General features: G+C 46.4%; 2 protein-coding genes across 2 annotated transcripts in view; one reads left to right on the plus strand and one right to left on the minus strand.

Annotated features, from left to right (window-relative positions):
• On the minus strand, nt 1–1,148 carry SCAND1 (SCAN domain containing 1). The gene is made up of 2 exons (XM_012455086.3): nt 830–1,148; nt 1–721 (listed from the first exon to the last, which is right to left on the minus strand). Exons 1-2 carry the CDS (start codon nt 961–963, stop codon nt 127–129), a joined length of 729 nt encoding a protein of 242 aa, XP_012310509.2. The 5' UTR covers nt 964–1,148; the 3' UTR covers nt 1–126.
• Nucleotides 707–13,073, plus strand: part of CNBD2 (cyclic nucleotide binding domain containing 2) — a 67,528-nt gene continuing 55,161 nt past the window's right edge. The window contains exons 1-2 of the mRNA XM_012455085.3: nt 707–1,087; nt 4,074–4,127. Of these exons, the coding sequence (XP_012310508.3) occupies nt 962–1,087; nt 4,074–4,127 (180 nt within the window). The 5' untranslated portion in view covers nt 707–961. The remainder of the gene's footprint in view (nt 1,088–4,073; nt 4,128–13,073) is intronic.

Raw genomic sequence — 13,073 nt, forward strand, 5'->3', positions numbered from 1 at the left:
TCAAAGGCGCTGCCAAAACTCGTTTTTCATTAACACGGGGTGCGGTCCTAGGTTCAGGCCCCCGGACCGGATCATGGCCCCAGTCCACACAGAGCGCCCGGCCCTGGCCGCCCCTAGCTCCACCGCTTAGCCAGTGATGCGCACATCCGTGCGGCGGCGGATCCGCCGGGCCCGCGTCGCCTCGGGCAGGATGGCAAGCAGCTGCTCTTGCACCAGCATCTCCACGATCTGCTCCTTGGTGCGGATGTCAGGTCGCAGCCACTGGCGGGAGAGCTCCCGCAGCTGCCGGAATGCCTCCCGCGGACCCGCCGCATCCTGGTAGCGGAACTGCCGGAAACGCTGGCGGAACGTCTCGGGGCCGGGTCTAGAGCCGGCGGGGCCTGGTGGAGAGCGCGCTTCGGCTTCGGGCTGAGGCGCGATGCTCATGGGTGCAGGCACGAGGGGCAGCTCCGGGGCTGCGGAAACCGCAGCCCTGGGCGTAGGGATGGCCTCGGGGACCGCGGCGTTGGGACTGGAAGGCTCGGGGGCAGGCGGTGAGGCCTCTGGCAGCGAGGAGCCCACAGAGTTACGCTCACGGTCTGAGCTCGAACAGGCTTCTTGCGATTTCTCCAATGGCACCGCCGCGGGACTCCCAGTGGCCGCCAAGATCGGCTCCGTCGCCGCCATAACTCCGGCTCCGGGCGTCACTCTTTGTCCGGCAGCTATGGGCTCAGCACTGCGTCTGCGCGGGGGCGGGGTGAGCAGGGAGACGTTTCCGGTTAAAGGGCAGAGCTCGCGCCACCCCTGAGGGAGGCGGCCTCGGGACCAGTGGAGAGTGCGCGGAGCTTACCTGCACCAGCGAAGCGCCTGCAGCAGCCGGAAGCGAAAGTCTCTGGCTTCTCTGCGTCCAAGTCGGCGTGCGAGACCCCGGAAGCAGCGCTCGGGCTCCCGGAAGCGGCGCCCTCTAGCGTTCTTGAGTCGCATGAGGAGGCTGCTGCCCTCGACATGGCGGAGGCCGAGTTGCGCGTGGCTTGGGCTTTTTCCGAATGGTGGCGCCTCTGAGCGCCAGTTCGAGGAGGAGTCGGAGGAGGAGCCTGAATGTTTCCAGGTAGACTTCGAGTCCCGGCTCTTATCCGTGAGCCACTTCGGCTTGCAGGGGAGCTTTCCGTGCGGGCTCCCTTATTGACCCTGATGAGCTGTAGCTCTGACGGCCCCTCCTTCTGGAATGATTAGGGTGATGGCTGGCCGGTGCTCGTCTGGGTGGTGCCCGGTCGGTGACCCGAACAGGGGAGCGGGACGGCGTCCAGGCTCTCGGAGAGAGCCCGTCTCGAGAAAGTTCTCTCGCTAGGTCAAAGTAGGAGGGCGTTAGCACCCCCCTTACTGCGAGGATGACAGGCTACAACACATCGCCTGGCACGAGGGAAATGCTCGAGAACACTTTGCTATTGTTATTTTTCGCGTGTCTTCCGAAACCAAGGGAAAGGCGGCTCTGTGGGTTCTGTTAACTTCAAGATTATTAAGTGAACTTTAAGTGCGTTGCCCCTTATGGTGGCCGCCGGCCGCCTGAGTTGACTGAGCCCTTGCAACGTAGCTAGTTGTTAACCCTCGAAATATAGCGAATTGAGATGTGCTGTATTGTAAAATATGGGACTTAGTACGAAGAAAACTAATGTAAAATATCTCAATACTTTTTAATACTCATTACATGTTGGACCACAATGTTTTGCATATACTGGGTCAAATAAAAATATAATTAATTTCACCTATGTGTTTTTACTTTTTAAATGCAACTCCAAAAACCATTTAAATTGCATGTGCGATTTACACTATATTTCCGTTGAACAGCGTTGGGTTAGAGTGAGGCTGCCTTGGTGGAATCCCCTTTGTACCCACCTCAGAGTTGTTGGGAGGATTAAATAAGTTAAGCCCTTGGAGAGAAAGGGCTTTTAAGAAGTTTGCTGTTGTTTTTATTAGGTAAACTGCTTGCTATCTCTGAGCTACCGTTTCCTGATCAGTAAAATGTGGATGTAATAGAACTTACCTCTCAGAGGTAACAGTATTCAGTGAGATGATGCAGGTAAAAGCATGTGGCTCTGACAGCCGCCGACCAGGTGGCTTTCTGTTTGATAACTGACTCACAAATAGTTTTGTTTTGTTTTGTTTTTTTGAGACTGAGTCCTCTCTCTGTCACCCAGGCTGGAGGGCAGTGGCGCCATCTCAACTCACTGTAATCTCCGCCTCCCGGGTTCAAGCGATTCTCCTGCTTCAGTCTCCTGAGTAGCTGAGATTACTGGCGCCGGCCACCACACCTGGCTAATGTTTTATATTTTTGGTAGAGGCAGAGTTTCACCATGTTGGCCAGACTGGTCTGGAACTCCTGACCTCAGGTGATCTGCCTGCCTTAGCCTCCCAAAGTGCTGGGATTGCAGGTTTGAGCCACAGTGCCCGGCCACAAATAGGTTTTGTATCCCCATTTTACAGAAGAGGAAACTGAGGCCCTGAGAGGACAGGGGCTGCATATGAAAGGTTTTGTGTGACCCTTGCAGTCCTTTTGAGCTCTGTGCAGGATGGAGGGGCATATTTAATAACCATTAACACGCCAGTAGCCCTGATATAGAACTTGCCCCTACCATGGGATGTTTCCTTTGGATAGCTAAAAGTGGATCCTCATGAAATCGTTTCCATAGCTTGAAAACCTTTAAAGTCATCGCAATGGGCCTTTAATGTTTTTTAGTAGTTGCTGACATGTAAAAATTGGGAGATTTCACATGCAAATCTAGATAGCCACACTGGACCCAAATTCCTGCCAGTCAACAATCAGCTGACACTGAGTAGAGACTAATTCCTTTAAACAAGACACACTGTCCCATTTGGTCTCAATCTCTACCATTTCCTATGGTTCTCTGAAATAGAATGTTGTTTGCATTTACTGTTGCTCGCAGGCTGTTGCTTTCTTTAGAGCTGATGCTTTTTTCTGTTTTCTTTATAGAGGTGAGAAAGCAGGGTCCTATTGTTTGTTATGCCTATTGGCTTCAAACCTTGACTTCTGTTTGGCCCCTTGGCAGTTGGGTTTGCTGCCCAGAGTGACCAACAGTGCTATTCCCTGTGTGGTAACAAGTACTCAGTTTCCAGGGCTAAGGGAATACACTTAACCTTTCTGTGGAGGCAAGAGGTGATAGAAGTCTTTACTGGGGAGGGGGCTTCAAGCTGAGACTCAAGAAGAAAATGGATGGGGCTCAGAGACATTCCAGGTAGAAGGCACTGCCTGTACAAAGGCACATAGTGAGTGGGAGCAAAACTGTGGAAACTGCAGGCTATTTGGGAACGTGGTTGGGATCTGGAGAAGGGGAGAGAGATGAGGTTGGAAGACTGGTAGAGGTTAAATCATAAATGTCCTAGAATTCCATGTTTAAAATTTAGTTCTTATCCTCTCATGAAAGGGAATGAACTCTTGTGGTACCTGAAATCAGGAGATGTTATGTTAGATCTCTAGTCTATTTCTTTCATCCATATTGAAATCATGAATTAGTAGAGATGGAAGGAGGTACCTGAGAGCTCTATTAGAATCACGGAATGTTAGACTGGAAGGGCCCTCAAAAATTGAAGTAAAAAATCTGGCCCTTTATGGGTCAGTAAACCTGCTTTAAAGTGATTCAGCAGTAAATAATAAGTAATTTGGAGGGAATAGATGAAACAAGATTGGCTCAGTAGTTGGCCAGACACAGTGGCTCATGCCTATAATCCCAGCACTTTGGGAGGCCTAGGCAGGAGGATCACCTGAGCTCAGGAGTTCAAGACCAGCCTGGGCAATATGATGAAACTCTGTCTCTACTAAAAATACAAAAAAGGTGAGAGGATCACTTGAAAGATTGGCAGTGTGTACACTCTACTTTTGTATATGCTTGAAAATGTCCATGATAAAAGTTAAAGCATTCAGATTCCCAGAGTCTGAAAAAATATATATAATGCCTCTTCTTCGAAAAGGGATGCAGTTACCTACTTTCAGGTAATTTGCATATATCCTTGAACTCTTCCAGAGGTCCCAGATTAAATTTAAAATATACATTTATATTTCATTCTTTTGAATTTTGCAGATTCAGAAGCCAAGATGCCAGGAGATGAAGGATTGGTCCAAAATAAAAAAGCTAGTAAGTGATTCCATGAGAACAGAAATCTTTTGACTTTTAGCCGAAACTCTTATCTTATTAGGCCTTTTTATCCCTAGATTGGGAGTTCACTTGGGAAGGGATCGTAACTCCCATCTCGTATCACTTAGCTTCCAACACAAGGCCTCACTCCTAGCCAGCCCTCAGTATTGATAAAAGAGGCAAAAATGGATTGCAGACCATCCCTGGGAAGACAGAGCTCTCATATGAGTCCTAGACTCTTTCAGAGACCTTGGTGCCTTTTGATGGCATGTGGTTGTTGGGAGTTGTGGAAAAGAAGCTTGGCTACTTTTCTTTTCTTTTTTTTGAGATGGAGTTTCGTTCTTGTTGCCCAGGCTGGAGTGCAATGGTGTGATGTCGGCTAACCTGGGTTCAAGTGATTCTCCTGCCTCAGCCTCCCAAGTAGCTGGGATTACAGGCATGCGCCACCACACCTGGCTAACTTTATATTTTTAGTAGAGACGGGGTTTCTCCATGTTGATCAGGCTGGTCTCGAACTCCCAAACTCAGTTGATCCACCTGCCTTGGCCTCCCAAAGTAGCCACCACGCCCAGCCACTTTTCTTTTTTATCAGAGCCATCACACTGGAGAATACGTCTTTTAAAAAGCTTTTTATTTAGAAATAATTATAGATTAATAGTAGGTTGCAAAAACAGTTCAGAGAGGTTTCATGTACCCTTCACTCAGTTTTTCCTAATGGTAACATCTTGCATAACTATAGTACAATATCAAAACCAGGAGATTGACATTAGTACAATCCACAGACTTTATTCACATTTTCCCAGTTTTACATACATTCGTTTGTGTGTGCGTATGTGTGTGTGTAGGTCTATGCAATTTTATCATGTGGATTCATGCAACTACTACCACCACAGTATCTAGAACTGCCTGATCACCACAAAGATCCCTCGTGCTATCTCTTTATAATTGCATCCATTCATCTTCCCTTCCCTTCTCTGTAACCACAGGCAACCACTAATCTATTCTTCATGTCTATAACTGTGTTATTTTTAAAATGTTATGTAATTGGAATCATATAGTGTATAATCATTTGGGCTTGGCTCTTTCCACTTAGCACAGTTCCCTGGAGATTCACCCAGGTGGTTGCATGTATCAATAATTTGTTCTTTTTATTGCTGAGAGGTACCATGGTATATTTAACCATCCATTGAAGGTCATTTGGGTTGTTTCCACCTTTTAACTGTTACAAATAGAACTGCTATGAGTTATTTTATGACATGGCTTTAGGTAATCATTTATCTTTCTGAGTCTGGAGATAGTATCTACCACACAGGATGGCTTTGAATAGTCAATGAGGAAATATATATAAGGGAACTGGTGCAGGGTTGGACACAGAGTATATACTTAGTAATTTTTTTAAACAGTGATGGTTATGAAGAAATAATACTTGAATGTGTAAGTTCTAGTATGTAGTATTTTTAAGTCACAGGCATTGATATTAGTGTATTAGTCTGTTCTCACACTGCTAATAAAGACATGTCTAAGACTGGGCAATTTATAAAGGAAAGAGGTTTAATGGACTCAAAGCTTCACACTGGGGAGACCTCACAATCATGGTGGAAGACAAGGAGGAGCAAGTCAAGTCTTACATGAATGGCAGTAGGCAAAGAGAGAATAAGAACAAAGTGAAAGGAGTTTCCCCTTATAAAACCATCAAGTCTCTTGAGACTTATTCACTACCAGGAGAACATTATGGGGGAAACTGCCCCCATGATTTAATTATCTTCCACTGGGTCCTTCCCACAACACATGGGAATTATGAGAGCTACAATTCAAGATGAGATTTGGGTGCAGATACAGCCAAACCATATCAATTAGTCATTCTTGTTTTGTTTTGTTTTCTCATGGTCAGTGCTTGAAGACAATTAGTGATTCTCGAACATCTGTGTATGTGTGACATATTATTTACAGATAAGAAATTAAAGTCAAGAGAGATTAATTAACTTGCCCAAGTTCAGCCAGTGCATGGCAAGATTGGGATTCAAACCCACATTTAACATAGAGACAGTAGGAACCATGGAAGGACTTAAAAGTAGTGGAGGGATGTGATCAGATTTGTGTTTTAGGAGACTCAGTCTGGATGTACTGTAGAGAATATTGCTTTATTGCTGAACACTTAGATTATTTCTGATTTTTCATTATTAAGATAATGTGATAATCATATAGAGCTTAAAGCTTTTTCTGATTTTGAATTATAAGCATCTATTACTATCAAATCTATTTGGTTTCTGAGTTTGAAAAGCAAGCATTCTGATAGCAAGAGCTTGGATGATAAGGGATATCAGTACTTCCTTAAGCTATAATTTGACAAGAAGACTGACTGAAATATTTTACTAATATTGCCACCTTTCTTTCTAGAGACATGTGTTTGATTCATAGAATGTTAGGACAACTCCTTTACTTCACAGATGGGCAAACTAAAGTTCAGACAGTAGAAGTACTAGCCAGGGTAGAATCCAGGGTCCAGCAGTGAATGAGAGTTTTAGTTGCTCTACATCCTCACCAGCACTTAGTGTTGCGTTTGACAGAGTCTGTCACCCAGGCTCAATGTCTTTAGTTATTCAGAAAATTCAGTGCAGTGGTGCAGTCCTAGCTCACTGCAGCTTCAGACTCCTAGGTTCAAGCTAATCCTGCCTGAGCTTCATGAGTAGCTGGAACTATAGGCGTGTACCACTATGCCCCACTAATTGTTTTATTTTTTTGTTTTGTAGATAAAACAGGGTCTTGTTATGTTGCCCAGGCCAGTCTCAAACTGCTGGCTCCAAACAATCCTCTTGCCTTAGCCACCCAAAGTTCTGGGATTACAGGTGTGAGCCACTGTGCCCCGCCCTACCTCTCACTTTCTCTTGTTTTTATACTGCCATTCCTCCCTTCCCCTCTTCTCCCCTCCCCTCCCCTCCCCTCTCCTCGCCTCCCCTCTCCTCCCCTTCCCTCCCCTCTCCTTTCCTCCCCTTTCCTCTCCTCCCCTTTCCCCCTCCCCTCTCCCCTCTCCCTCATCTCCCCTCTCCTCTCCTCCTCTTCCTTCTCTTCCCCTTCCCTCTCCCCCTCCCCTCCCCTCTCTCCCTCCTCTCCCCTCTCCCTCTCCCCTTCCCTCTCCCTCTCTCCTTCCCTCTCCTCCATCTTCTCTCTCCTCCCCTCTCCCCTCCTCTCCCCCTCCCCCTCCCCTCCCCTCTCTCCCTCCTCTCCCTTCTCCCTCTCCCCTTCCCTCTCCTCCGTCTTCCCTCTCCTCCCCTCCCCCTCCTCCCCCTCCTCCCTCTTCTCCCCTCTTCCCACCTCCACCTCTCCCCTCCCCCTCATCCCCCTCCCCTTTCCTCCCCTCCCTTCTCCTCCCCTCTCCCCTCCCTTTCCCTCCTTGTCCCCACTCCCCTCCTTTCCCCTCCCCTTCCCCTCCCCCTTCCCTCCCTTCCCCTCCTCTTCTCTTTTTGATGGAGTCTGGGAGTCTCACTCTGTCACCCAGCTGGAGTGCACTGGTGCAATCGATCTTGGCTCACTGCAACCTCTGCCTCCCAGGTTCAAGCTGTTATCCTCCTGCCTCAGCCTCCCGAGTAGCTGGGATTACAGGTGTGCACCACCATGCCCAACTAATTTTTGTGTTTTTAGTAGAGACAGGGTTTTACCATGTTGGCCAGGCTGGTCGTGAACTCCTGACCTCAAGTGATCCACCAGCCTTAGCCTCCCAAAGTGCTGGGATTACAGGCATGAGCCAACATGCCTGGCCTCTTGGCTCTTTTTAAATCATTCATTCCCAACTCCTTCATTTGCTTTTTGCAGTCCTGTTTCCCGTTTTTAGCAAGGCTAACTTTCTTTTTGATGTTTCTGGAATGACCTTCACTTTTGAGATGGTTATTTAAAAAATCCCTTCTTTCCTGAGCTCTGCCAGTGTCAATTCCTCTGGCTATTTCAGTGTCTTTTCTTTGAACTATTGCATCTTTGCTTTGATTTCTTGTTTTAAAATTCATTAAGCCCCTAGTACAGAGAAGGCTACCCCAAAAAAAAAAAAATTCATTAAGCCCTTTGAGTTATTTGTTGTTCATGATTATCATCTATTTCATGTTAGCTTTTTCCTTCTTTCTTTTCCTTCCTTCCCTCCCTCCCTCCCTCCCTCCCTCCCTCCCTTCCTTCCTTCCTTCCTTCTTTCCTTTCTTTCTTTCTTTCTTTTTCTTTCTGTGATTGTCTTTCATCTGCCATTTGTTTTTCCTGTTCCCTGCCTGCCTCTCCCGCTTTTTTTTTTTCAGTAATATCTTTGTATAAGTCTAGTGCTATTTCTTTTTTACTATAACTCCCCTTTAGATGAAGTGAGTTATTCTGGACCAGGTACTTGTGGGGTTGTGTGTAGAGAAAGGAGTAGAGTAGAATTCCAGGCTGTCAGGAATTCTCTTGGCTTCCTAGTGAAGCTCCTTCTGACGGGGTTTTGCGTTAAGTATGTGAATTGGTTTAGCCCTTTCATCTTCCAATCAGTTGGAGCTTAGCAGCTGCAGGGCTATAAAAATGGCATATCTGTGTTTCCCTGGTCAGCCCACTCCCCTACTTCTCCTTGGTGCCAGTGGGACCAGAGCAGCTCCCAGAGCCAGCCCACCCATCACCATCCCAGTGTTCTACTGAAGGTGTTGTGAGTTGTGCCCTCAAGGTGCAGCCCCCTTTCTTGGAGAACTTTGAGTTCTGCCAGCTCTCCCTGAGGCCTGCGGCCATAGTGTTCTCTATTGGCATTAACCTTCTGGATCTTCTCAGCACCCCTCAAGGCCGCACAGACTGATGTGATAGCTTGCTACTCTCAGCACCGTCACCTGTCACCCTCTGGCCACTGGAGTGCTCAGAGGCTGGGGAGTTAATCCCTCCAGGAGGAGCTCTCAAGTGGACGGCTCTAAGGCGTACTCCCTGCACTGTTACTAAGGTCCCCAGGACTGGCCCACAGGGGTGACATGTTCATGCTTCTCTGTAAAAAAAATAATATTTAGAAGATCTGATGATTATTCTCCTTAGCTATGTTAACATAATGAATTGTGTTTATGGACTCTCCCTTAACCATCTTTGCATTCTCGGAATGATGTGATTTTTAAAGGTACTGCTGCCGGGCGCGGTGGCTCACGCCTGTAATCCCAGCACTTTGGGAGGCCGAGGCGGGTGGATCACGAGGTCAAGAGATTGAGACCATCCTGGTCAACATGGTGAAACCCTGTCTCTACTAAAAATACAAAAATTAGCTGGGCATGGTGATGCGTGCCTGTAATTCCAGCTACTCAGGAGGCTGAGGCAGGAGAATTGCCTGAACCCAGGAGGTGGAGGTTGTGGTGAGCCGAGATTGCGCCATTGCACTCCAGCCTGGGTAACGAGCGAAAGTCCGTCTCAAAAAAAAAAAAAAAAAAAAAAAAGGTACTGCTGAATTCTATTTGCTTTTATTTTAAGATTTTAAAGACAATATTTATAAATGAGGTGAATCTGTAGCTTTCTCTTTTTGTGCAACCTCTGGTTTTAGTGTCACTGTTCTCACTTCATTAAAATAATTTGGTAGTTTTCATTCTTTTTAGGCTCTGGAACAGTTGAAGAAACATTGAGATTATTTGGAGTTGCCTATAAAACCTTTAGGACCTGGTGCTTTTTTCTTTTTAGGTGGTGGTGAGAGACCTCTTTTACAGCTTCTCTACTTCTGTGACAATTAGTCTTTATAGGCTGGGGGCATGGTGGCTTACACCTGTAATCCCAGAACTTTGGGAGGCTTAGGTGGGAGGACTGCTTGAGCCCAGGAATTCAAGACCAGCCTGGGCAACATAGTGAGACCAGATCTCTACAAATTAAAAAATTAGTCAGTCATAGTGGTACACACCTGTGGTCCCAGCTACTTAGGAGGCTGAGGCAGGAGGATCACCTAAGCCTGGGGAGGTAGAGGCTGCAGTGAGCCATGATCATGCCACTGCACTCCGGCCTAGGAGAAAGAGTGAGACCTTGTCTTCAAATTAAAAAAAGCAAAAGAAAAAGAAAAGAAAGAAAATCAGAAAATTGTCTATTTAAATGGTTTTGGCTAGGCACAGTGTATCACACCCTGTGGCCTCCAAGGTGGGTGGATCACTTGAGGTCAGGAGTTTGAGACCAGCCTGGCCAACATGGTGAAATCCTGCTTCTACTAAAAATATAAAAATTAGCCAGGCATAGTGGTAGGTGCCTATAATCCCAGCTACTTGGAAGGCCGAGGCAGGAGAATCGCTTGAACCTGGGAGGCAGAGGTTGCAGTGAGCCAAGATCATGCCACTGCACTCCAGCCTGGGCAACAGAGAGAGACTGTCTCAAAAATAAACAAACAAATAAAATAGTTTCTATTGGCATCACTGTGGTTAATTATTTTTTCCTAGATTGTCCATAAAAATCCAGTATTTAAGTGTTAAAATTTGATTCATTCAAATTCCAAAAAAGCCTCTGTTGAAACATGTCAGTAGGCTAGTTATGGCCTGTGAACTGCCATTTTGCAATGACTAGATAGAGAATTTTTGACCTGAAAGAGGCCATATGGATTCTATACTGGGGATTGCAAACAGATAACATGCCTGGCAGATGACTTAATTGTGTGAGGTGAAGACGTTGGTGAATTGGAGAGCCAATACCTCAAAGACAAGCAAGTTAATTTTAAACAATATATATATTATTTTTTGAGATGGTCTCTTGCTCTGTTGCCCAGGCTGGAGTGCAGTGATGTGATCTTGGCTCACTGCAACCTCCACCTCCCAGGTTCAAGCAATTCTCCTGCACCAGCCTCCTGAGTAGCTGAGATTACAGACATGTGCCACCACTCCTGGCTATTTTTTGTATTTTTAGTAGAGACGGCGTTTCACCATGTTGGCCAGGCTGGCCTTGAACTCCTGACCTCAGGTGACCCTCCTGCCTCAACCTCTCAAAGTGCTGGGATTACAGGTGTGAGCCACCATGTTTGGGCGAATCTTCTCATCTTGAAAATAAATTATTTGTGGAATTAAATCTAACTCTATACATTATGAAAGTGAGGCCCCAAGTAGTTAAGGCCCTATTCACATAGGAATAGGACCAGTGCCCTTTTTGGCATTCTGTCATGTAATAGTTCCACTTATAGAATCAGAAACTGTAACAGAAATGAAACTTTCTTAATTTCTAGAACTGACTTTAATGTCTGACTCTGAATCCCCAGCCTACCTCCTTGCAGATAATTTCAGACATCTTCTGGTAAATTGAGAACCAATCCAGTAATTTTGAGTGGATATAATTTCAGCCTTATTGATTCATCTTGAGCCCATTCAAAGCTCTCTAAACTTCCTGCCTCTTCTTCCCCAAAGCTGATCCAATTCCTAGAGAAATTGTACAGCCACAGCTAGGAAGAGGTGAGGTTGTCAGTGACCATTTTTGTGATCTCATCAGGTCTTACTGGCATCATCTGATGCCCCTTGTGAGCCTGGATACTTTCCTTGTCACTCTTGGATCCTCAGACAGCTCAGGAGACTGATGGAACACCCCTCCTGCCTATAGCCATCTCCTACCATCTCTCTTGCCTTCTCCAGGTCCAGTTGTTTCTTTCAGATGCCCTCTAAACTTTTTTTTTTTTTTTTTTTTTTTTTGAGACGGAGTTTCGCTCTTGATACCCAGGCTGGAGTGCAATGGCGCGATCTCGGCTCACCGCAACCTCCACCTCCTGGGTTCAGGCAATTCTCCTGCCTCAGCCTCCTGAGTAGCTGGGATTACAGACACACGCCACCATGCCCAGCTAATTTTTTGTATTAGTAGAGACGGGGTTTCACCATGTTGACCAGGATGGTCTCGATCTCTTGACCTCATGATCCACCCGCCTCGGCCTCCCAACGTGCTGGGATTACAGGCTTGAGCCACCGCGCCCGGCCGCCCTCTAAACTTTTGAAGGGGATCCTCATATATTTCCTTCCTTAAGACAAGGTCTGCAGTAGGGGAGACAAAAACTTGACTAAGTGGTAGATAAGGCACCAAAGTGAGTCATGCAGACTCTCACCTGCTCACTCCCTCCTCTGCATGCCATTCATGCCAAGTCCCGTTTTAAAAGCCCTTGCTCTCTGCTCCAAAAGCGAAGAGGTACCCTAAGGCGGGAAGCCCATACTTTTCCCCTTAAGCTAGCTTTGGAATCAAAAGTCACTTTCTTTCTACCAAATCTTGCTTTTTTTTTTTTTTTTTTTTGAGACAAAATCTCTCTGTTGCCCAGGCTGGAGTGCAGTGGCACGATCTCAGCTCACTGCAACCTCCGCCTCCCAGATTCAAGTGATCCTTCCACCTCAGCCTCCTGAGTAGCTGGGATTACAGGCACCTGCCCCCTTGACTGGCTAATTTTTTTGTATTTTTAGTAGAGATGGGATTTCACTATGTTAACCAGGCTGGACCAGACCTTGCTTCTGTTAACTGAACGCTACAAATAGCGAGCAACTGTACCTGAAATTTAGCTACACTACTTTCTTTAAAAAAAAAAAAAAAGGCCCTGGCTGCACGCAGTGGACTATGCTCGTAATCCAGCACTTTGGGAGGCCAAGGTGGGTGGATCACTTGGGGTCAGGAGTTTGAGACCAGTCTGGGCAACATGGTGAAACCCTGTCTCTATTAAACATACAAAAATCAGCTGGGCGTGGTGGCAGATGCCTGTAATCCCAACTACTTAAGAGGCTGAAAAAAAAAAAAAAAAAAAAAAAAAAAGAGGCTGAAGCAGGAGAATAACTTGAACTTAGGAGGCAGAGGTTGCAGTGAGCCAAGATTGGGCTACTGCACTCCAGCCTGGGAACAGAGCGAGACAGTGTCTAAAAAAAAATAATAATAATAAAAGGCAAAAACACAAAAACAAAAGCTGTATCTTTGCAGGACAGGTGAGCCCCCCAAATTGGGACTTAGCCCAGGAGAGTTCCTGACTTTACCCAAGGAAAGAATTCAAGGGTGAGC

This window comes from Aotus nancymaae, unplaced genomic scaffold (assembly GCF_030222135.1).
Source record: "Aotus nancymaae isolate 86718 unplaced genomic scaffold, 86718_ANA_hifiasm-v0.15.2.pri h1tg000029l, whole genome shotgun sequence".
NCBI lineage: Eukaryota > Metazoa > Chordata > Mammalia > Primates > Aotidae > Aotus > Aotus nancymaae.